The sequence below is a fragment of the Lepidothrix coronata genome, unplaced genomic scaffold (genome assembly GCF_001604755.1).
Source record: "Lepidothrix coronata isolate B3197 unplaced genomic scaffold, Lepidothrix_coronata-1.0 Scaffold139, whole genome shotgun sequence".
Lineage (NCBI taxonomy): Eukaryota > Metazoa > Chordata > Aves > Passeriformes > Pipridae > Lepidothrix > Lepidothrix coronata.
Window position 1 is genome coordinate 1491134 of NW_016690319.1, and position 26475 is coordinate 1517608.

The following is a 26475-nucleotide window of genomic DNA, read 5'->3' on the forward strand; positions in this document are numbered from 1 at the left end:
CCACTATGAAGTAAAAATCAAAGAGTAAATTAAGCCTAGTTTTTTTCCTTTGTTCTTAAGAAATCAGTTTTAACATTCAGAGGGGGTTTTCTAACATAAATCCACTTTTTAGTTTCTATCTTGTTTTCTGATGGAGAGAATTGGACAAGAGGCTGCTGGTTTACATTGTAATAAATAGAATACCTAAACAACCCATAGAATAAAAATTACCAATATGAACCAAAGCTCTCTCAGATCCTAAGTATATGCTAAAATTTCAAACAGCCATACCCAGAGTTAGCAGATAGTCCTGGTCAATCTCGTCTTTGTATCTCCTGTAACTGCTTCAGAGATGAAGATACTATACATTACCAAACCCCAGGAGCTTTTCAAGCTTTACTTGAAAAGCAAGTGCTACATTATGGTTTTAAATTTTGATATCTGCAGGGACTATAAAACAGAGTAAATTAGTTGGCTTGGCAATAGAGCCAGAACCTGATCCCATAGTGATGAAAGAATTTCTCATGATTTCCAAACAACTGGTTCAGCCAGTTAGCAGAGCTATTAAATAGAGAAATAGATTGATTTAATCTCACCTTTTAAAAACAGATGTAACCCTTGCCAAAGCAGAAATGTGTGGGGGAGAGAGTGTTGGAAATAAATAAAAAAGGAGAAAAAATTAGGAGAAAGAACAAGTATTTTTGTTTAAACACTAGATAAGGACTCAAGATGTCTTACCAATTTTTCAAACCTAAAGAAATCTAAATGGATATCATTTTAAACATCAAAAGAGAACAGAACTGTATTAACATAGGTGTTAACAAGAGGCGAGGGTGTATAATCATTGAACTTTAACATGAGCCATCCTTATAATTCTAATTTGAAATTATAGTTGCATTTTCTTATTTCATATTTGATTCAGACCCTTGCCAACTACTTTAAGCAGTCATACCATGCTTAAGATTGCAGTAGCTCTTTATTGTGCTTACGCATAAAGAAAAAAATTTATAAGAGGAACATATTCATGAGCATCAAACTGATGAACTGAAAGAAGTGGTCAACAAAATGGGTGAGGAGAACTAAATATATGAGCATGCCAATAATGCAGCTTCATGTATTAGATTTTTCACCCCTAAGTAGATTTCACAAAAATGTGTTGCTAAAATAACTGAGCATACAGGCTGACCTACAGAATGTGGCTTTGCCATATAATGACTTAGGCCTACAATAGAGCATTTTCATCCCCAGCAATTCAATTCAAGTGCAATCTGTGACACTTCAGGCTTTGGTATTTCTAGCCAACCTCTTTAGCTGCATTTTCTCTGAATGTTACCAATCATCTATGCAATTTCAGCTGCAAAACTAATCTTTGCAATATATTACATGTAATATTTGCTTTTTAAAAACTGAAGCCCTTATGACCTCTATTGTATTTCAAGAACTTTTCATGATCTAATAGCAAATTGAAATATTTCCTTTTTCCAGTCCAAATATATTCCTTCTTTTTCAAGTACCACCATCTTCTTTAGTGCCATGAAAGGAAAAATCTTTAAAAGGATTCCTGTATCCTGATTAACACTTTTGTAATTGCAAGAATTTATAAAATGCCATTAGCTTATGAAACAAAATCAAAATAACATGGAAGGATATTTGCACACAGGCATAGAGAGGTAAAAGCCATATGACTTTGTTATATTTCTACAGTCAAAGGCTCTCATTATTTTAAAATATTTTATAAAAATAATTTATATGAGTAGCCTGCTAGAAAAGAAAAATGAAAATGGACAGAAGCATGGCATCACGATGAAAATTTTAAAAACCTGGCTTCTTCTTATATTTAATTTCTTAACAGAAGAAAGGTATTTGTTAGGAAGTCATGCAGGATTAGATTCAACAGTCATCCCAGTTAAAATATGTACAGACACAGATTCACGTGAGCACATGAGCGCACACACACTTTCTGTTAAAGGACCTTCAGCTGAAGCAACTGTGATCTAATCTTCTCTAATGAAGCAGGAAGCCATTGATTCTGATTTTGTTTTTGGAGCAATTCTGCCACCCACAAAAAAGGTAACAGTTGGAATGACTTTTTTTTTAGTCTGTGAAATGGCAAAAGCACCTTTTATTTATGGCAACATACTGGATACATTTAAAGACATTTTAAATGAAACAGAAATGTAACAGAAACTAAAAGGGTGCCATCTAGCACAGAGTAGTTTCTATAAGTTTAAACAGGTTTGGGGTTTTTTTAGCTGTTATTATGTATACATGCATTAATGATTATTCAGTGCTTCAAGATATGAACTTCACTACCCTGGAGGCTGTAATGTTCCAAATATAAACATCAGACTCCTGCAATTTTCAAGATCCTATACATTGGCTTGCTCAGCTAAATTCTTCTGTCACACACAGCATCCATTATATATTAACCCCATTTCTTATTGCAGAAGGCTGGTGATAAAACATAGTTAGTAATCCAGTATCTGTGCTTTTCAAAACATTTTAAAAGCACAGCCTTATCAACACCGATTCATCCCGCCTTAAATGAAGACAAACAAAAATGGTACTAAAGGCCTCCGCAGTGTCTAACCTAGAAGGAAATACATCCTTCTAAAAACAAACCAGTAACAACTAAATATTTTCATTGAAACAAAAAGCCCCCCTGTTTCAGCAGTTGATTGGTTGGTTTGTACAGTGTGTGTTTTTTTTAAAGAAGTGGTGAGATTTGGGGCGTGGGGGGTATTTTTTATTCCATGACTCATCCAACATGAATCTCTTCTACAAGAAAGTGTTCCAGAAATAAAAAGTCATATTCAGAATAGTAGCATGTATGCAGATGAATTACTACACTCTACAATATTGACTGAAAAAAACCCATTGAAAATGAAAACAGCCACCATATAAACAGAAATGTGATGGCATTTTCAGGCAAAACTTGTTTGTTTATTCCCCTTAATGTTATGTTTTACCCCATAGTATATTAATTTCCATCCCAATATATTAATTTCCTGTATAATGTGAACAGAAAAACTTAGAAGTTGCTTAAAACAGTATTGTTTTCAGAGGAGGCTAGGGGAAGAAAAAAAAAAAAAGAGAAAAGGCAAAGTACAAGGTTTTCCTTTTTTCCCCTTCCTTTCCTTCACAAATTTTAATTTTAGTTCTTTTTTGGGGTGTGCTTCTTCAGCAAGGGGCAAAGTATGGGGGCGTGTGGGGCAGTGATTTTTGGGTGGTGGGGGTGGAGCATTCTCTTTGCTCTTAATTCCAGTCAGTGTTTACCGAGCCCGCAGGACCCATGCTCACCATCCCATAACTGCAATATCACTGCAGTGTTTCCTCCAGTTCGACAACTGTGATGTACAGTGCATGATACACAACAAAAGCTCTCCTCCTGCCCCTTGTGAAGAGCACTTTCCATCTGACCTGAACAGAGTGGCCACCCAGCCCGAGGGGCGGCCACAGGGGCCACCGCGCTCACGGGATAAGCCGGCACTGCCAGGCCAAGGAAGGTGCAGTCACGGCAAGGTGGTCGAGTCAAGGCAACAGTGGCCAATGCAACCTTTTAAGCCAGAGATGCTTTGGGGTAGGTATGTATGTCCTTAAGTACAAAACATCTCCCTATGATAACACTTAACAGGAATCTATTATTTTCATTGGCTTTTGGCTTACTCTATAAACATACTACATCATTTTTTAGGATTTTTATTACTATTATTATTACAATTCCGTATTTCTATTCAACTCAAAACGATGAATGCAAAATCAATACAATAAGTAACAAATGTATCCACAGTGACCAAACAATAAACTAAAAAGCACAGCATGGTGAGTGAAAATTAGCAGTTCTTGAAAAAACTCCATTAAAATTCTGTTGCAATGTAAGAGAAAGGTTCATGCAATTACAAAGGTTACAACAGGTTTAACTATTTGAAGGCTTAACTGAAATAGTAAAATATACATAGTAGAATGTAATAGAAAGGTAGAATATCTCCTCAGAGGCTCAGTCTTTCAAGAGAGAGTGAGAAACATGATGACCAGTTCCTGAATTTAGCAACTTTTCTCTCTGATGGTTAAGAAACTCACTTCACCCATTAACAATTGCTCTATAAGAAGGATACTTTCAGATGGTTAGGTCTTACTTTCCACAGTAATTATTTTCAGCATTTATTTCAACTTAATGCTGTACACACGCATTTCCACTGTGCCACCTTACATCAGCAGCAATTAGACAACAAGGCCCAGGAAAGCAAGCAAAGTGCATACAAATATACAGAAATATTTTCTTTTTTCTCCCTTCCTATACTTATGTGGCCCAACAGTACCATGCATAGATAAAAAAAAAAATACCCCACAGAATTCTTTATTAATACGAAAAGGAAAATATATTTTTTTCCCCCTCAGAAAAACAAAATTCCATTATTGTCTATGTGATGACTGTAGCAATTTGAAGTCAAAATAGGTGTGCGATGTACGCAGTCAAGCTTTCATCTGGCTCTGTGCAATTCTGCTTTGTGCAGTAAAAGGGGCAGGTGAGATTACAGATATTCTGGTTTCTCACAGACAGAGCAAGGAAATACACAGAATAACCACAGGTAAACATTATCCCCCATCAGCTTACCCTTTTTCATGAAAAAAACAGAAATAAGAACATTCATTTAAAACATAATATTACAGGAAACTTCAGACTGAATACGGCAGACAAAGAACCTGCCTAGTACAAACTTTCAGCTCTGCTCTCAGAAATGAAATTTCCTGCAAAGCAGAAAGCACAATCAGGTTTGTTCCATTTAAAAACTTGTGTTGCACCAGAAAACAAACAAGCATGTGAAACAGCGAATTTTTTTTCAAAGTAACACTAGAATAAGTTTGATCACCATTACATGTTTCTGAAAATTATAGACAGGTAAAAAAGATAAAATTAAGTACAATGCAACTAACATACACCTAATATTCTAACTGTATAACTTCAGGAAACTATCCTAGTCACACAGGCAAAACTGATTGTTAAAAAGAAAAAAATAAACGAAAAACCATCATCTTGCACTTGCTATGCTGTTAAAGGTAGAAAAACAACCCAAAAGAAAGGAACAGCAAATTAACCTAACTGATACTTTTAATGGTGGAGAGACTTAAACTAAATTACTCAAACCTAAAACCCTAATGCTTGTCCTTTCTCAGTCTCTGGAAAATGTAGTAAAGCTAAAACATTGTAAATTTATCTTTGAAATGGACACTGAACAGTTCTGACAACTCAGCCAATTCTTTTTATTTTTTTTAGAACAGTTTACATCAAAATCAATCTGCTTTCATAATTGATATGTTTCACTGCTAAAGACAAATCACCCCCCCCCAATATATTTAATTTTATGAAAATAGGAAAATAATGCTTAGCATGGCAAAAAACACAGCACTTTTGTGACAGGGCTGAGAATGTTACAAAAGTTCTTCTCTTAAAGCTTGAAGTGAACTCCTGATTCAATATTTAATGAAACTGAGAAAGCTGCTGAATGTCCCAGAAATTCTACAACTCCCAGCTCTGTGTTCATCCTAAGTATTATGCAGTTATAAATTAACACTGAGGCTAGATGAAATTTCAAGCACTTAAGAATAGCATTTTTCCCATCACATCACCAAATTCTCTGTTTTATTTTTTATGCTCTTTTACAGCATAACTTGCAGCATTATATTGCAATCATACATCCCAGCCCAGTGCTGCAGCACTACATTGCTTAGACATAGCTCTACGCTCCAGCATGTTTTTAGGGTATGCAGCCAGCTCAGCTGTAAGCATAAGGAAGATTTTCATCAAGCGACAAAACTCTACACAGATATTTAACACGTCCAAGACCCCTAAAGGCTTAAAATTATACCTATTTTGTGGCATGCTCAGAGCCAACACCACATCGGTGATCTGCACAGTGCAGACTGCTCAGCAATTGCACCGCTGCAAATAAAATATTGTTTCACCTTTGTACCTTTAAATTCTTCAAACTAAAAGCTGAATGAAATACTGAGGTTCACTGTGCCTCCCCAGCACAGACAGTGCAGTAGCAGCTCGTCCATTACATTAAGTTTGTCTAAAACTTCCCATGTCTCATAGGCATTTCTCATCCTCTCTTGGCAGATGAAACAAAAGTTCATTTAAAACAAACCTAGGATGAGTTCATCTTATCTAGCTTGTTTTTCAAACTGCTAAAACTACGCAGTAGCCCACTCAAACAGAAAATTTCCCAGACAATGGAATCCTTTCAAACTGCACAGCCGACAGGATTCCCCAGTTGTCAGTTTTAGGTGCGTGCCAGCACAAAATGTTCTTGAATCCGAAATCTGTAATAATCACTCCTATTGATAATGTGAGCAGAAGCAGAATTACATCACGGTTAACACTTACCAAAATACATTATGTTTCTCATTAATCATGCAGTCAGGATCCCACCGCTGTGTATTCAGCATTAGCTCCTGCACAGGGCTGACATGTAAAACAGAGCTTTTTCATCCTACATTATGTGGAAATTTCCCAGCACGAGAAGCGTGAGAGAGCAGTGTGCCGCCTCAGGATGAGCTCTTTGCAGGCAGTCTTATCCCTGATACAATCCCTGTCTGATTTAGCGTTTACTCCGGCTGCATGCTGCACTGCCCATTCTTACTGTAATCTGACTCCTCCTTCTGATGTCCTTGCTGTGCCTGTGACATCAGGACTAAGAGTACTACAAACAGATCTTTTCTTTAACAGGCTCGCAACGATGTGGTCTAATATGCTGGTTAACCTAACTCTGGTTTGGACAAAAAAAAAAAGCCCTTCTAAAATTGTACTTTTTTTTTTTTTTTGGCAGTAAATGCGTGTAGTGACATAACGTGCTCAATTACATAATAGAGGGGAAAGACAAAGCGTATATTGTGAGCGTACTTTTCTTTGAAGGGCAGGCTCTAGAGAAGCCCTGAGTGCCCTGATACCCCAACTTTAATAGAAGATAATGATGCTTGACACTTTGCAACATCATGTCCCCCCAAGCCTTTTTTTTTTTAAATCAATAGTTCCATTTCAAAAAAAAATTTCAATCTGAATGTTGAAAAAAGCTCAATCTGTTTCTATTTTTAAAAAGCAACTACCAAATAGGTAGTTCATTTTCAATATAGCTGAACTGATTTTTTAAAATACAATATCTTCGCATGAATAAAAAGTGTGAGGACAGGAGACATACAACAATGATGATTTGTAATGGAGTTTACAACCTTTCACCCTTCAGGTCCCTGGTTGATTTCTGGCCCAGGTTGATAAGTCGTTAGCAGCTGGTAGCTATTTTATTGTTCTGTGGCAAATGGAGTGGTTCTAAGTTTGTTGTAAATAGGGCCCCACACAGTCCCTGCTGCTATATGAACTAGTAGCAGCTTCAGAAGAAGAAAGACCAAAGAAATACTGAAATACTCTCCACCATATACCTATAGTGCCTCGGGATGGATCTGACACACACCGGTGTGGCAGTGTGGTGAAGGCAATGTGGTCTGTATTTAGGCACATATGTCTCTTCTATGAATCGATAGAGGACATTGGTTTCCTGCTGTCAGTCTGGCGTGTATCACTGATAATACACTTACACTAAATAAAGGTAAAAAATAATGGACAGTATGCCGAAGCGTTTATTTCATTATAATAGGATCTAATGGGATGAATGCTTTAATTCTACAGGAAAGAGGATGACAGGTATAATTCATTTAAAGCTCCACTTCTTATTTGTAAAACCACCACACAATAACTACTATTTCATGAGGTCCAATCACTTCGGGCAAAATTATCGCACCAGCACAGCAGCCAAGGAATGCTCCAATTGCAGCGGCAGAGTTCAGAGCCCTGGTGTACACTGCCACTATGCATCTCTCAGCAAGAGCCCTCCACAGCATTGCTCTCACAAGGTTTCATGCTACCTGTATGAATCTTACAGAGATTAAACTAAACACTGCTGGGGAGAACTGGGGCACGAATTTCAGTCCTGTCCCTTGCTGGCAGTCCCACAGCTGTCCACTTCTGATACCTAGCCTTTCTCAGTGCCTGTTCTTATTCCAGCTTCCCCTGGGAAGAGGCAAGCCTGAAATGAGAGATACATGGTACACTGATAAACTCCAAAATAAGCTTCGCTTCACAACTAAAAAGCATACAGTTAAGGAGTGCACTTTGAGGCCACAGTACATGAGGGAGGAAGATCAAGACTTTTTGCACAGTTCAAACTGATCGAGAGCAACATGAGTTGAGCAAATCCTAAATCAAAAACAGAAAAACGAAGCTATCTAGAAATCAGGGCCTGTATTTTAACTAGAAGGTGCAGAAAGCAAGTAACAGAGGGTATTCACAGCACATTTCTTTCTTTTATTTCATCATTACAATGCTCATTCTCTTCTATCATACAGAGAAGGACACCTCGCTATAGGGGAAAATACTATCTTCAAAGACTGGTTTAAAATATCTCAGCTGAGCCACTCTAATGTTCTCTGAGCAGTAGATATAAGCTACTATTAGGAGCCTTCTGCAGCACAACCATTCCCTCCTCTCCCTTCACTGAGGGTAAAAGCTCAGAGAATCAATTCACTGTGAAATCCTTCAGCTCCTTTTCCAGCTCTGAAGTGCTTTTGCAGAGGCACTGCGTGACGTCCTTTAAGATAGTCTGCACCCAGGCAGAGCATTTGCCTGTTAAACTGCATTTACCTTATCACAGAAAAAAAGCTCGGGGTCATTCTGCCAGGAGTCAAACCCTGTGAGATGCAGGCTAACTCTAGTCTTGGTGCTTCAACAAGCCAAGATGCCTTGCTGATTTGTGCCATCAGCTGGTCATCTGAGAGCTCAGATACAGAACGCTCGTGTCTGTGTAGGTGTACTATTAATGGTCGGGCAACAACCATGATGCCTTTAAACACACCTTCTTGAAATGGCTGTTGTGTTACAATAGCTGCACCAATTCAGATGGCAGGTCAGATCTTCAGGAAATGTGAACAACAAAGTGCCACGAAGATTGACATGTTCTCCACTATTTGATTCTGAATGTTGCCTCCAATTTTGCTTTGCCCTATAGGATGCAAAACAAGCAGGATCACCTTCCACCTTAATGCACCTTATTTGTGTTCTGACAGTAAGTATACAATTAAAGTAACCAAAGCAATTAAAACAAGAACTTTAATTTCTTTGCATTTCAACTACAGAAATGCAAAGTAGGAGAGAAAAATCACTGGTGGTCTCTCCTGGAAAGCTTTCACAGCCCAAATTCACATAGTGCATGACAAACTCTGCTTTCATTTACACATTCAACATTAATAAGCTGCAAAAAGAAATAGAGTTTCAAGCAAGGAACAAAGAATAAATTTTATTCCCTGAGTGGGCTATTGTCACTGTCAGTGAAAGTAAGGTTTAGTTTAGTAATTGCAATCCCAAATGGCTGGTGTTTTAATGCAAGCATTGAGGATTCTGTGGAAAACAGCTGTAGGGAAGCACAGTCAGGAGCAGCAAACACTTATGTGTGTCTGGAGATTTGAGTAGACCCAGCCTGGGCATGCAGAAGCATGCAGAATGAATGAGCAAATTAGTCCATGATGTCAGCCCATGGTGCAAACTCCCAACCATCAACAAGCCGACACAGGCTAACCAGCATTTAACTTTGCTACAGATGCAGGTTAACTGCAAAATTATCATATTTTCATGCATGGTTCACTTATAAAAGCAAATCTCCCAAATCCTTGTTATTCAGCAATCGCATAAACATAGCAAGAAAAAAATTTACCTATTCCTAAACCAGCTACCCCTCACCCTTATTCTTAAAAATAGAAGCAACTTCTACTCCCTGAAATCCTCTTTTCCAACATAATAGCATCTCCACCTTGAGTTCTTCTGCCCTTCCTTACCTTGGTAAAGGTTTTGCCACAAAGGGCAGATTTTAAAAATGCAGAACACCCCACAAGATGTTACCTCCTTGGAATAAACAAAAAGCAGATAGTACACATAACCTGGAAGTACAGCACATACCTTATGTTTCTCCAGAGCTGGGAAAGCTACAGGTTACTCCTCACGCCTGACTTGGTCTAGAGCCAGAGGGGCACTTCATGAACTAGCTCCACTAATCTGTGCTTTCTACTGATTTTTATCTATCCACTGATTTACACAATGCCGCCATAGTAAGTATCAAGGCCACTCACAGGCATGTCTTTTGCAGAGACCAATTAATATTTAATATTAATGCACCCAGTTAATTCCCTAAGATTCCTGGAAATCTCTCTTCCAGTCTTGAACTCTCCCAGGAGGCAACTAATATTAGATTTATACTCAGACTCTTACCAATTACCTTTGATGAATTTCAATAAGTGAGGCTGACCACAAACCTTTCCTTGCAAGTGCAGAAGCACATCGAGGAACTCTTTGGTGGCAAAAGTGTAACAGTAGGCAACAAAATACACTAGTGATGCAACATTTTGAATCTATACATCGTGTGTAGTAGGTTAAAAAATCTCATACATTTGAGAGGTTTCCAGATTTTCCTAAAATAAATTTTGTCTATTGTACAGACACAGCTATTAAGAACAAAAATTTATTGTAGAAACATTAGTTTCTGAAAATAAAATGGGAGAAAAAATCCAAATCACACCAGGCCTACTAGTTAACCAAATACAACCCAAAACTAAAGGATTCTTAAAGGTAAAATGGGACTAGAACTTCCACATAATTTGGAAATTTATGTGTCGAAATTTAATTCCTATTAGTACTACGGTTACCACAGTGCAGAATGAAAGAACAGCAAACAAGCCACAGTATTTTAAGTCTCCAAAAGTAATTGAAAGTGTTTCCAAGTGCACATATTTTTGTGCCTCAGATAAAATATATTAAGTACATCAGCTAGAAGTTTGGTTTGTTTTTATTTTGAAGCCATCTGGAGTAATTTAAGACATACCACACAATAATGCAGATTTGGTGATTCATTACTAATCTCCTGAGGTTACCCTAAAGGATAGAAAGGGAAGAAGTAAGTTACATTTGTATATTTTAAACAGCCACAGAGGTTCATCTTTGGTTTTACACATTCTCCACTGGCAAAAACTACCAAACGTGTTTTTTACCCTTGACTCAGAAGTGTCAGTTCTGGAAATGTGCAATATTTGTCACTATGAATACCATTTAACTGCAGCAGTACCCGAAGAAACTCTGTACAACCACACGTGAATACAACTGGAGGAACTTAATTAATCTTCCTGTCACTTCCATGATGCTTTTCATTAGTTTAGCTGCTATCTGATCAACTGCTCCATTCTCTATTGGAAATGGCTAACCAGAACCTCCTATAAAAGCGTTTTCAAGAGGTAAACAGACTCACTTTTGATCCTGAGAGCCTTTACAAATCTTTACCATGCAGACTTTATCAGTTCAAAAAGAGCACTTACAGCACTGTTCTTTTTAAGCAACTGGGAATTTCTACATGGCTTAAGTAATATAAATAGAACAATACGCATTTTTCTAAGCTTGCAGCTAGTACTTCTGGTATTTTGTATTTTGAACACAGACAACATGTGGCAATTGGAAGGTCATATTTTTCTGAATTTCCTTCGCATAGATATGGATAGTTATTAAACAAACAAGCAGAATGTTGCCAGCATAAAGCCAAACCCGTATTTTAGGCAATATTGCTGCTAATTGTTTACTAAATGCCCACTCCTGTCATCCTTTGCTCCTAAGCATGGGATAAGATTTAAGGTAATGAATATGAATAAATATGCAACTGGTACAGAAGCTTCTTTGACTATGTATATTGATAATAATTTTAAAGAGAAGTATGGTTTAAAAGCAAATAACAAGACTGGGAAGCTTGTCTAAGTCCATGTCAAATATGTTTTCAAACACATACACACACACACACATACACACAGAAAATCTCTTTTTTTCGGTCAAAGAATGAAAACTGGAACCGATGGCAACAGCAAGTTCAGCATGCATAGTCCTTCCTTTCTCTCTCTTTCTTTTGTAATTTTATTTCTGTACTGTTTTCAGTACAATTTATCTAATGTGTCAGTTTAGAGCATATCACATGTAGACAATGCAGCACTACCTTCTGTGAGGTGAATGAACCAGTGCCTCACTTTTTTTTTCATCTTTCTGACACTCTCTACAATTTTGCAACATACTCTCTAAGATTTATCACCAAATCCAGGCACTGTATTCTCACAATTTATAAAGTTATAAATTTAAATTTATAAATCCAGATGTTGTACTGAAAAATTTTGTACAGATTTCACACTCAGGATTCTTTTATTTTTGTACTCTGATCTATAGGATGCATCTGTTCACTTATGAATGGCTGCATTTTGCATTTCTGATTGTACCATTAAATGGCCAAAACTATACACTTCTATTATTTCTATAATCATTTCTATCAGTTAAATGATAAGTAACAAAAACAGATATTTTATAGTAAAATCATCTATTTATACTGTCTGTTTTAACTGTTTGATTAAAATAAAATAACTACAATTTATTGCATTATTAATTAGAGACCATTTCATTTTGTTTGAAATGATAAAGCAATTATTGCATAGGTATCTGTTATGCTTTTGGTTGGCTTTTGTTTTTTTGGCTTTTTTGGGGGAAAGAGGGCTGGGTTTGTGGGTCTTTTTCTGTTGTTTGGTTGGTTGTGAGTTGTGGGGGTATTTTTTTCCTTCCACAGGTAGCATCAATGAGGTAGAGATATCCTCAACAAATCATTTAGGACTCTTGTGCAAAAGTTAACCAGAATTATTGGGTTTAAATAGTCTTTAGTCCAAGAAGTTGCTGCTTTACATCTTCCTTTCTTTCTTCCAGGCCTTTTGGAAAGTGTTTCAGCACACTCATAACATGGAGAATGCATCAAGCATTTTTCAAAATAGAGAATAAAAAAAATTTTTATCACTTATGGTGCTTTCAAATCTCTCGTAACAATCTTACTATCTCCATCTAGTGGTTTATATGATTAGGACTTTTGCTATTAATACATTAAAAGGTTTTTATTGTCCTTTGCCTTACCAATCACAGATTTTTCATTTTCTGTTTCTGTCTTTCGCTATAAATTTTCCACATTTCTTACTTCAATTTTATACTGATTAGTATCTGTTTCTTCTTTTACAATTTTGTTCCAATTTTTAATTTCTAGTTGCTGTCCTAATTTTGTGGGTGAGCCAGTAAAGACTTCCAGCTAAAGTTTGCCATTTTCTGAACATGAAATTATTTTTTTTATTCATCTGGTGACCTGTAGTTATTTAAAGAAGCATCAATTTTCCTCCCAAGCCTTTCTAGCTCTTTTTTTCCCAAACAGTTCTGCTTCTAATTTTCCTTTAAGAAATAAAACATTTTGAAACACAAAATATGTAGCTTTTATTTGTTTTCTGTTTGCTCCTAGAGAATACAAAAAAATCTATTTCCACATCCCTAAAGCACCCAAATGGAGAAATTTCAAGATACAAGCACGAAACAACATTCCTTCATTTCCTTGATACTGTACAAAGCTGTTCAAAAAAGAAAAGAAAAAAAATTAGCAATGCAGCATGATTTTATGTTTCCCAATGAGCCGTGTTTTAAATACATAACTACAAGAGAAAAATGCCAGCACATGAAGTCTCAATGTGAATGAGTGCAAAGCAGTTTGCTTTTTATACCAGACCAATCAATGGGAGCGAGGCTGGATCATAGACCTACAGCCTGGAATGCACATAAACACTGCCAGCTGCACAGCACTACAACTTCTCTCCTGCTTTGTAGAGCTGAGATACTTTGCAGCAGGACCCAAAGGGATTGTGAGGTTCCAGCACCACATTTGGAACTAAGAATGGGAAGGAGCTTAAAGTATATCCAGCTTTAACTACCTAAAAAGACAGCACCTCAACTAAAGTAGCCAGTGCTAAAGGTGCCTCCTGGGGCAACTCATCCCACAGTAAATTGTAATCTGAGTGGAAGAACACAGGTCCCTCTCTGCGAATGCTTCTCTCATTCTGCTGACTCGCAGAAGGGTATCAACATTTATCTTAGGTTAGATGAAAAACTTCTAGTCTGTTACAGTTCAGCAGGAGAAATTGCATCTCAAATGGCTATAAAACAGTTAATCTCATAGAAAACACAATTTATGTGTTTGAATTCCTCTTTCACATCCAAGGAAAAGTTATTTCGGTCAAAACTACCAAGGAAACACTAGTCAAAGGTGAGTAAGCTGCAATCTCTCAGAAACTGCCATGAAAAAAGGGTAGGAGACAAAATAGCCGCAGACAAGGCACTACTTTGAGGGCATAGAAGGATACAAGTTACAGCAATTTTCAACATTTTATGAGATTGTTTTAAAAAATTTAGATTGGTTTTATTCACACTAGCATTGCATTTGATTGCCCTGACCGTGTGTAAACATTTTGCAATTCCACACATGCAAGTTTCACCACAGAGGTAAGAAACAAATTGTCATGAAGTGAAAATATCAGCAATATCTCACTGTAGGTAGGATTTGACTCGGAGATTGACATTTAAGTTTTTATGTGTCATTTGGGTGCCTACCTGTGATCTGGAGGTCTAATTTCCCAACACAGTCAAAGATCAAATTGATGCAGTCAACAAAGCTAGAAGAGTTATTTATTACATCTAGCAGTAGACTCCAACTTTGGTTGGCCAAGTAGCTCTCTAAGCTCCATTAACTATATTGACTAGAATTTCACCAATCAAAAGGGGAGCTTAGACCCTTAATTCACTCGTAGATACCTGTACGCACACACACATACACACACACACGTGTGTACACATACATACTCCAGAAATTGCAAGCTGAATCCCAGCCAAGGCTTCCAAATCTCATAAAAGATCTGGGACCCCTGAAGATCTCTCATACCCGTTGAAATTCAGCTCCATCTGGGATCATCACAGCAACTATCAACTGTGCTCAGCAACACTAAGTAGCACTTTAGAACAGAACATGAGAAACACCTGCAAGTGAAAACAGCATTAAATTTATACAAGAAGAATTGAATTTTCTCCAAAGGCATTAACTATAAATTAGCTTTCTCACTGTTTGGGGAAATTTTCTGGGGTCTTAAATGACCCCACAGTGCCTCAACATTTCACTCTATGAAAAAAATCAAAGATCAAAAACATCTGCCTCAAAAATAACAGACATAGAGGAAAGCACCATTCTTGAATTACCAAGCTGGCATCCTACAAAAACCATGGTCTACTAAAATCCCTGTAGATTAATTTATGCCATTCATACCTACCTTTAAGAAAAAAAATGGGAGCATGTCACAAAGTGGCTGTTAGATGATATAGCCATTTAGAGTTAATAGTGAACAGAAAAAATTGTCAAAATCACCTAGAAACAATTTATTTCTTTTAACTTTCAAAGGCTCTAGTACTCTTCTCCCAGGGGGAGCAAGGAGTGTAACTGCTTTTTAACATTCTTCCAATAGTGTTCAAATACATTCTTAGCTAGTTTATAATAATTAACAGTAAAAGGAGTTTTCATCTCTGTTCCCAACTTTTGATCTTATTGACAGAGACTTCTGCCATTCTAATTCAGAATGACATGTACAGCAAAAAACTCCTGTCTGTATCTGTTCCTGACTTTCTTGTTACATCTTTTTCCTGTACAGATTCCCTTTGATCTTCCATACCTCTGAATTTAATTACCAGGTTTGAAAACACCCAGCTGTAATAGCAGACTATAAATAATTCTGTTTCCCACAGCTATCCAAAAAGACTGCATCCCGAAGTCAAACCTCCTCTTCAAAACACAGTTTTCAGAGTCCAACTCAATACAAATACTTTGCAACTTATTTATGCCAATATAATTAGGAAGTTAATAATTTTGACATGTAACAGCCTAAATAGAGTGCTGTGGCTATTTTTAGGTAATTCACTGGCTTGATTTTTACTGATTTTTCCACTCAGGACCTCTTAAAATAAGCCTAGTTACTTGAGGTGCCTAAATATGGTATATAGAGACAGGAAATACTGGACTCGGTCCCTACCTCACAGAATTTTTTCTTCTCTGAACTATATAGATAAACAGTATACAACAGATGAAGACATACCTAATAGCTTCACTTCATATTCCTACAAAGCATTACAGCTGAAAGAATTTCATCTAGGTTTGAAAGCCCCAGTCATATCTCTCCAGACTCTGTAGATTTGACACAACTGTTCCAAGCGTACTGACTGTCTAAGGTTTCATCTTGCACAGAAGGACTACGGTATAACAATACCATAACAGCCTGGAAGTGCTAAAGGAGGAAAAGTTGGCTGTAGGATTGTAGGGGTGTGTGTGTGTCTGTCTAGCCCCGAGGAAGGGTCCTGCAGACAGCAGAGCAGAAGATGCATGATGGTAATAATGGACTTCTACATTCACTTCTTCTGTAGATCATCCACTTTCTCTGTTTATAAAGAAAGTAATTGTCATTTCATGAACATTTATGTTCTGACTGCTCAGACAGAGTTGACTGCAATGTAAAAGTGACTTCTAGTTCATCTGTGGATTGCATTGATTTGGCAGTTTAGTTTTGTGCAATGGAAAACTGCATCAGTGACAGAAAAACTTTCATGGAAAATAGTGTAAGAAATAGAATGCCTTGGTAAAACCATTTACTGCAGAAGTCTGCAGTGCCTATTTTATCCCACTAAAGATACTTTATCATCTTCTAAGTTGCTGATACTTTTTGTACTGATACACTTTTCATTACTTATCTACCACTTCCTTCCTTAATCACTGTCCACCAGAGCATTTAATTAAGTAATTATTTTTACCAAGAGTAACTGTCTATACATTAAAATCCACTGGGCCATGCTTCATCTTCATTTAAATCCTTTACAACCAATGACTTTAAGAACAAATTCAGGAAGTACTGAGCACAAGTAGTGCAATGTTGCATAAAGTATATACGCATGCTCATGTACACACATATTTATATTCAGCCTTGTGCACACACAGATCCATACAGTGCAACATGACAATGCTAGATGCTTTCTCAAGTGTATAATTAACTTGCTGCACAGGTCAAAAGCCACATTAGGATTCCAGTTTCCCCTTTTTACTTTCTCATCCCTGCTCAACAAGGCGATATTTTTTTCATCATTGGATATGAAACCAATCAAAGGGCAGAATTAGGAGTGATAAAATTTGCACTCTATTGTGTTACTTTTTACTTGCTATTCAGTATGACAGAGACATTTGATTAGAATGAGGAAGAAGCTAAATTATAATGCTTAACATTTTAGCTGGTTGCAATATAAGTGTTATGAATTGTTCTTAGTAAAGTTCCAGCGAGTTCATGCTCATGCGAGTTACTGCTGGGCATAAAGAATGTCATGAGTGGCTACTCTGTCTTCTGGGCCTCACAACTGTTCTAGTCAGGTTAGAAACCCATTTTCCACATTTTCAATTAATATCCCAACCAATGCATAGGGTAAGAATAAAAGTGAACCATGGTTGTGGTCAGGGTCTTTAGAGATGGTTCTCCACTGGATGGAGGTCCACTGGAGCCACCTGAGAGATGAGAAGATTAGCTCCAGCTGGAAGTTAGCCAGCAATTCTGCAGGCTACACAGGTCTTGTCCCCCTTATGCAGGGATTACTATCTACAGTTCCACAGTACACGCTTTACCTTTCGTCACCTGTCCTCATCCATTCATTAAAGGACTCTAGGGAAAATATTTACAGGAAAAAGATTTACAGGAAATTACAGGAAAAAGACTACTGTCTCCTAGACACCTGGTGAGTACTTTAATAATCTTGTGATTTTATCAACTTCTGTCTGATGCTATGAATCTTTTGCATTAAGATTTTCCCAGAGCAAACAACAAAAGACCATCTTCAGGATAGCTCTCTTATGTCAGTGGGTCACCAAGGATAGGGAAGACCATCTTAGCATCTTAGCCTGAATCAAGATAATTAAAATTGTTGCTAACATCCACATAACGTACTAATTAAGTTACTGTTTTGGTTTTTTTCTGGGAATAAAAATAAAATTCCTGATGGAGAATGTTTATCACAAAGGTGGTGGATAGGATCCTGCTACCTGAATGTTTTTGGATAAATAATAAAATGGTGTGTGTGACTTTTTCTTAGGTGCCTCAGTAATGGGAATCAAAATATATTGTTACTTATAAAAAAAATTATTAGTTATTGACTTTTCATTGGATTGAGATAATTTTTAATATAAAATTCAGAAAATTAGAGCCAAGTTTGAAGTAATAATAATCACAGAAGAGCACAGTTTAGAGGCTTTAAGGTGTTATTTTGTCATGAGTACTTTCAGGGTTTCTATAGGAAAAAAGTTATAAAAAGTAATACCTAGCAACAGACAAATAACAAGTTCAAAGGAACAGATTTTTCTTTACATATTATGGTGACTACTTAATCTTATTTTCCAGTTGAGAAACAGATGAACTGGTGGTTTGGTCCTGCTGTTGCTCATACTATGTATTTCATAATTTTTCTGCTACAGTTTTTGCCCTTTTATAAAGAGTAATTTTAAACTTTTCACTGAATATTTTCTAAGGGAAGGTCAGACCTGAGAGGCTACTAATGGTTTAGCCTTTGATCTTTCTTCCTTGACTCAAACCTGTCAGAAGGTTTTGTAAAATGACAAATGCAAGAGTGACTGACTGAACAAAAAACACCTACTATTTGGAGGGGGACACCACAGGAGTTGCAAGAGTTTTTACCAAAAAATTGCAAGTTATGTAAATTCTGGAACTTTAAGGAAGAAAAACGTTAAGTATTACTACAGATAGGTACATATTTTTGAAAGAGAAACAAAATTGTGAGATAATGAAAGCATATTACATGAGTCATCAAAGCCTGTACATTCCAAGAGAGGGATAATTAGTCATTTCTGATGACTGGATAAATACTATAAATACCACTTCACTGTCATTCTGGGGTCACACCATGACATTCTTATAGAACAAATAAATCCTTTAAAGAAGGGCAGTTTGACTGCAAAGCCTCTCCAGTAAGAAGCATCACTATACAAATAGTTCTTTCCCTTTTTAATCCTAGTTAGAGACCCTTTCTATTCAGCAGAGGTAAATGACCCCCACCCATTAAAAGCAAAATATTGGCATCTTTTGAGATGTCCCACCACTAGTGCCAAGATATGCTTCACAGAATTAATCTTTCTGTACCCTGACTGATAAAGCCCTAATTTACCAGACTTGAGGCTCTCATAATACAAAAGGATTAAAGGACATTAGCATTTATGATACAATATTAATATTTTTGCAAGAGCTGTTGCAGTTTCAACTGGATGATCTTATAAGATTGTAAATAGTATATCCCTGTTTTGCAGATGAAATTTAGGTTTAAAATATCGTAAGAGAGATTAGTTAGAGACAGAAAAAAGGCTGAATCCCTGAAGCTCTTGGCTCTAGGGCAGCATTCAGCTCACAATGTCCCTCACTGTATGAGCAAAAATCCAACTGTGAGAAAATGTATATAAGGTCTATACTAATCTCTCTTAATGTGGAAAAAATATACACAAAATGGTTTACTTTGTAAGACAAGAGTGACTTACGTTTTCCTTACACTGTGTTCACAAGACAAAAATGAGTAATCTCCTGGTACAGCTTTTGTAAGACTATGGAAGTTACACTGGGGTGAACTTGTCACCAGTTGGTCAGGAAGAGGGTTGTGCTGCTAATAATGGAAAAGGTTCATTATGACACTATTGAGTAGTTTTAAAAAAATGCTTGTAAACAATTGTCAGCTTTCAAATGTAATTTTATAAAACTCCTGTGGTCTTCTCACATGCTACATTTTCAGTTTTATCACACATTAAATCACATTGCCAATAACGTCTTTGGGAAGAATTTGAATTCTTCAGGCTTGAATTTAATTACATTACATAAACTAGAAAATGTCTTCAGTGTGCTTTGAGGGAGTAGCTTATCTTGGCAACTGTTAAATTCTGTTTTGTTTAAAATATTTACATTTTGATAACTTCATTCTGCTGTATTCAGCATTTATTGATCTTTCTTGGGAATCCATTTTTAATATAGTGCATTGTATTTATTTCCCACAAACCCTTAACTATGTCAGAGCATATTCTTACATAGCTTTTAAGGAAAAAATAAATTACAGGGTTTTGAGAGCATCAATATTTTGTTTTATAGCAACTATAAGACAGGGAAATGCATTCCTATATGTATTTTTTCTTTCCTCTGGATACGGTACTTTAGTCCACACCCTGGAACATAGCAATACTACCTTTGTTAAAACACAAAAATGTGGTCATTTTGCATGCTATCTGCATGCAGAAACTTTTTGTTTCTGTACTATGACTCACTGACTACCTGATTTGACTCATTCAGTATATGTTTTGTTCTTGTGGGTGGTTTTATTTTGTAGGGATATGGAAAGTAATTTAAAGTATTTTCTGGAGCTCTCTTTGTCACTGATTTCTTGATTTCTCTCTTCTTCTGAATCTTCCTCCCTCCCATCATTCTCCCTTCTCTCTCACACTGAGACTTATGGCAGTGATAACTGCATTTTCAGACACAATCAAAGTATACTTTCTTTCCTTTCATATTTACTTCACAGAACATATCTATAAATATGGAAGCATTTTATTGCCAATCAAGCCAAGACTCCCTTTCACCTGCACTTGAATGAAGCTCTTGAAATGCATGAAAGACCAATTCTAATTTGGAGGGGAGGATTGCAACGAAGTATTACATAGAATTTCATCATCTAATAAAAAAATATATGCATCTGATAATGGCATACAGATTTTCACATCCTTTGTAATTCTTGAAGTTCAGAAAACCAGATTCGCTTAAAAAAAAAAAAAAGAAAAATCTCACTTCACAGCTTATGTTACAAATGCGTAAGGCACAGTTTCCAGCAGACAGTATCCATGGCCAACTCTTCTGTAAACATCCAGGGACTCTATCTAACATTGCCATGAGAAGTCTTTCTTAATACCACCACTTATGAAGGTCTGCCTCTGAAGTGTATTATTGCAAGTAATATCATCCTGCTAATATCTTGTAATTTTTCTAAAGATAATGAAACTCCTCTTCAATACTCCCATTAAATCCCCCAATCAGATTCACTAGTAGGGTGGATCTCAGCTAAGCAACAGAAATGGAGGATTATTGTATTCACAGTGTGAATATTTTGGTCAGCTGGAAGTTCCCATGGAGTAAATAGTGTTCAGCTGCACACCACATCTGCTCTGGCATAAACATGTCCAAAAAGGGATATGAGTTTGGCCAAAAAGGGCACTTTTTGCACAGTTCTAGAATCTACTACATTTCCAATGGTTAAAGTATAGCCCAGATAGTTTTGGAAGCTTCCTAAGAAGTGGAGCATACAGATGAGCAAACATATCAGTATGTCTAATAAACAGATCTCACTGCAAATATTGACATTCAAGTATTCTATACACTTTGGGGATTTGAGTTATTCCATTAAGTGTCTGATGATTTAAAAGAAAATCCTCACTTTCATAGGTTTCAAACAATTTAAAGGAAAAGCCTTCAGTTTCCACAGCATTAAAAACAAAAAGTCATGCAAAACAGATTCAATAAGAATAAACTGGCCTTTTTTATTTCTTCAAGTTTTGTACTTATAAATTATATTAAATTTTGAATTACGCTTTTTTTTGTTTAATTGTTTGAAGTAGGTCCTCTGACAGAAGATATGCAATATCTATTATTTCAATAAGACCTAAAAATTTAACAGTTTGCTGTCAGAATATGCTGTAGAAAAATATGCCACAGGCTTGCTTTTGGCCAACTGTCTGTCTAAAAATACTCTCAACAATAAGCAAGGGTATATAATTTTAAGTGTATATAACATGTATTTGCATATGAAGACATGAAAGACCCTAGCTTTCTTCAAAAGCTTGACCACTTAATTTTTGTCAACAGCCACAAAAAATATCCATGTGGCTTATGTCAGCTGAGCCACATTCTTTGTACCTAGACAGTTGCCATCTAAATAACCATGAAATTCATTGGTAGTGTTGACCTCAATCCTTACTTGTAATCTTTACAGAGAGGGAGCTGATAGCAAATGTAAAATAACATGTAATATCTACACATTTACGTTGACTAACTAACACATTTGGGAGCTAGTCATGGCACTGCGTTACAGATTTTCAATAATGACCAGACTCTTTGTATGTGACTGTGGTTTATATAACTTCAGCAAAATAGTCTTTGTAAGTCTGGATCAGACAAAACCCTCTGAAGAACTCCTGTTGCCTTTATTGGATCACCTCATGTCAGGTGCTACAACTGACCATTACAGTGGTGATGAGCTGACACACGGCTATGTCAGCTCCAATGACGATAATCCTACAGAAAAAAAAATCCAAACAAAAAAAACAGGAAAAAAAGGTGCCAGACTTGGAACAAACACCTCATAAGTAATATCTATTTTGTTATTCAATCTTACCTATAAAACAAGAGCCCATAAAATGGATAGACATAGTTGCTGAGTGTGCATTTAGCTTTCTTTCAAAGCAATGCAATAGTTTCATTTGCCTGGAACACACCTGACCTGTGAACATAGGAACATAGGAAAGGCTATACCAGCAGGTTCATGACCTCCAGAAGCTACATTTGAATGCCAATGGCCAGCCTTATGTGTTCACACTGACTACATCTACCCTCTAGACTTCCCTTATTACCAATAGACAGAACAGGCACTCAAACTCCACCAACTCAGCCTACGGTAGACCATACGATGAATCATTCCTTGGAAGTGTTTAGGTTGATTTTGTTCCCCCTCCTATGGTAAAGAAAGAATAAACAATTAGGTTGGGTGTGGATCTGAAACGTAGAAGCCTACATTTCCTTACAAATCATCTTGCTCTTCTTGTTAATATTGGATCTATGCATGAAAGTCATCCATCAAGCCAAACTTACAGAAGCAAAGCTCTTAATTTAAACTTGCTCAAATGCATGGATTAACCCACTTTTTTTTAATCTACGCCCTCTAATTATCTCTGTAGGCAAGTATTTTTGCCATCCTCTATCAAAAGGGGAACAAAAAAGGAGATTATTCACCTTCTCTGTCACTGGATCTATAGCTTTTCCAGAAAGCATCAGTTTGGTACAAATTTTTATAGTGTTCTTCACGGTGAGGAGAGAAATGTTGGGCCTGCTGCCCTTTTAAATTTCCAGAACAGCTGAAGTCATGCCATTGCATGATCTCTACCTCTACTTCACAAGTGCTCTCCAAGAGCATAGTATGAAAAAAGTAATTTAAGTATGTAACAAAAGAAACCAGAATGGAGCACAATCTATGATCAAAAAGTTCCCAGAACTAATTTTTCAAAGTAGTCAGGAAGGGTCACATTGATGGCTTTTATCCCGATTCTCTAAAAATACAAATTTTATTAACTGGAGAATGATAAAGTAGTGATAAGTAGCTACTAAAATTGCTGTTTGTATCAACAAGTCACTTGGTCAAAAGATATGGGAGAGTTTACAGGTATAAGTTGTGCTGTATGGATCCAAACATAGAGGACTTGAAAGCAAACAGTGAAATCAACAATTACATGGCATGTCTGTTTATACATGACCACAGAGTGGGATTAACATCCATCACAATTCTTCTGCTTTTGTGCAGAACATGGGAAGCCAACAGAGCAATCCACGGATGTGCCTTGCAATAGGATTGAACAAAGAGAGATAAAAAAGAAAAAAAAAAAAAGAAGGCAAAAAGAAGCTCAAAAGACTTTCAAATATTGTTTTGGAAGAGGCAGAAAAGATTTATTAAATGGAAGCACAGATGAGAGAGCCTCCAGAGACCAGATTTATAATAATTACTACCTCTACTGACACCTTCTTGCCTTTTAAACATTGAAGAAAAGAATGTGGGAGAAGGTCACACACAAGAAAACATTTGTCATCCAAAAGGCTGTCCTCTATTTCTATGATAAAATAATTTCTCACAATACATTGCAAAGCAATGGACTTCAGTTCCCAAAATATGCTCTGTTAACCTGAATCATACTGAAAAAGTGTGCTCATTTATTTCCCCTACTTTCAGGCTCACCATGGTTTCTTCAACTGTTTCATTTATGTGAATTTTTGTTTTGTGTTCATGTGAAAAAAAACCAAAAAGCCCAAACCCCCACAAACCAAATGCCTGGGACAAGCAAGTGAAATACCGTACAGAAAAATGAAACAGCTTGTTTTTGTTATCCTTGCTTCCTGTCACCACCTATTTGGTAGTATTTAGTAAGAACTGCATTGGCTATGTGCTGCTATTGGAATGATCTTTTTTTTTCTGGCCTCTAGTCTTCTGTCTGAGGAAAGGTGTCTCCCAGGAAAAGTGTGTCACAAAATATCTTCAGTGTACCATGCATAAATTATACTCAGGTAGACAAATGCCATACTCACTCTAGGAGGCCAAATTGAAATTTCCTGTTTTACTTCCCATTCCCCAAACAACAGTAACGCTGATGCTAGATTACATTTTACTGTGCTGGATGTAGTTCCTGCAAGAATATTTATTTTAAATTAGCAGAAACTAAATTATTAATACAACATTGATTGCAAAGAATTTTGTGAGTAGAGAGTTGCCAAGTCCTTGGTTGTTGTACATTATCAAGTCAGCTGTCTGATAGATTCATTTGATGCCTCACGCACATCAACTACATCCTATATTCTTAAAAAAGGTTTAATGTATATTCTTCAAACAGAACAAGGTACCGTGGATAAAATATGTGGCCACCAAAAGAAATAATTTTTCCCTACGCTGGAGTTTCTCATGTAAGTATAAAATCACTTGTATTCTGCCCACCTGATTGCACATTGAGAGTTCATTAGCTTTATATGTAATGCTCTTACTTCTATTCATAAAGCCATGAAATAATTCAATACAAATACAGTTTGTGTGTAGGTCTAAGCCATCTGTAACCCACCTTGAATTTAAAAATCATCTTTGTATTCCCGTGTGACATCACTGAGCCAGAGTATGAAAACCATTTTAAAGCAGTCTTAAGAGTGTGTTTTAACCACGTGATAATGATTAATGAATATAATCCAAAGCGGCTGCTACATGACAAGAAACAGTAATTTCTGACAACTCCTAAGTTGTTGCATATATACAACCACCCTCTTTAAACACCCTCTTTCTTTAGATGGAAAGAAGTAAAATAAAAATAAGAAAAAGAAGTATTAGACCAAACACTTTTTAAAATTTCACTTCTAATCTTGGGCCACCATGAAAGCCCATAGCTTCAAAGCCACAACCTAGGAAGCATCATCTCTTACCCTGCTGAAAGTTAGATATAGGGACATGGATTTGAAGGAATTTTTCAAGGCCATTTTCTCTATCTGAGAAGCTAAAGCCATTCCCGAAATAATTTGATTGACATGCACAGACTGAAAATATAGGTGTAAGGCAAGTCTTACAGAATACATTTTTGCCTCTAGCAGATGTTATAGACCTCACTATGGACTTATCAGGATTACCAGACTAATTTAGTTGGCAATCTATATCTTTTGTACAGGTGCTTATCAGTCTGGCATAAGAGTATTATCACCTAGTACATTTTGGGTATTAACAGCTAGCAGCTCTTTAGAGCATATTTTTACAACCAGGTTGGTTTTCATTTCTGTATCATTAAGTAAAGACAAAAGATATCACTTTTAGCACAAATTTCTCAACTATAAACTATAAAGCTGCCACTAAGTTCCCTTGAATCAGCTTCCCAGAGCGTCGCAATTATTTTTAACATTGTTTCTCTAGTTTCTACTTCTTATCTGATACACTCACCCTGATTAAGTTTCAAGAAATAGACATGCAGAGCTAAACCAAAGTTAACAGTGGATTTCTTAGTGCCTAATTCGGCCAAGTTTATGAATTTCACAGAATCACTGAATATTCTAAGTCAGAAGGGACTCACAAGGAACATTGAGTCAAACTCTTGGTCCCTCACAGGACAGCCCCAAGGATCACACCATGTACCTGAGAGTATCATCCAAGCACTTGAACTCTGTCAGGCTTGGTGCTTCCCTGGGGAGCCTGTTCCAGTGCCCAACCACCCTCTGGGGGAAGAACCTTTTTCTAATATCCAACCTAAACCTCCCTTAAACAACTTCAGGCCATTCCCTCAGGTCCTGTCACTGGTCACCAGAGAGAAGAAATCAGTGCTTTGCAGAGAACAAAGTTCTTTGTGGTAACATTAATAATCCATGCTAATGATGATGCACTGATATTTGTCTCGCTATCTGATATTATGCTGTATTCCATACAGCATGTCGTGTTTCTTTGGAGAACCGGGAGAAGTTAATTCCAATTTATGAGAAATTCTCAAAGTGTGCATGCATAGCCACATGACTCTTACTATTGATACCTGCTGGTGACAACCAGCTGAGTTCCTACAAATTAAGGTAAGAGCCCAAATGTCTGCTTCCTAATCCGGGTTTTCATAGCTTCAGCTCCATCGGTTTCCATCACAAATGGCACTATATTTTCTGTACATATACATACACATCTATTCACAGATG

General features: G+C 36.7%; 1 protein-coding gene across 4 annotated transcripts in view; it reads right to left on the reverse strand.

Annotated features, from left to right (window-relative positions):
* The window catches only part of ZNF385D (zinc finger protein 385D), a 408247-nt gene that overhangs the window by 154862 nt on the left and 226910 nt on the right, over window positions 1–26475 (reverse strand). Inside the window, exon 1 of one of the 4 annotated variants that reach the window (XM_017827440.1) lies at window positions 6368–6712. The exons of the other annotated variants lie outside the window; for them this stretch is intronic. Within the exon in view, the coding sequence (XP_017682929.1) occupies window positions 6368–6389 (22 nt within the window). The 5' untranslated portion in view covers window positions 6390–6712. Of the gene's footprint in view, window positions 1–6367; window positions 6713–26475 lie in introns of those variants that run through there. 4 annotated transcript variants of the gene reach the window in all.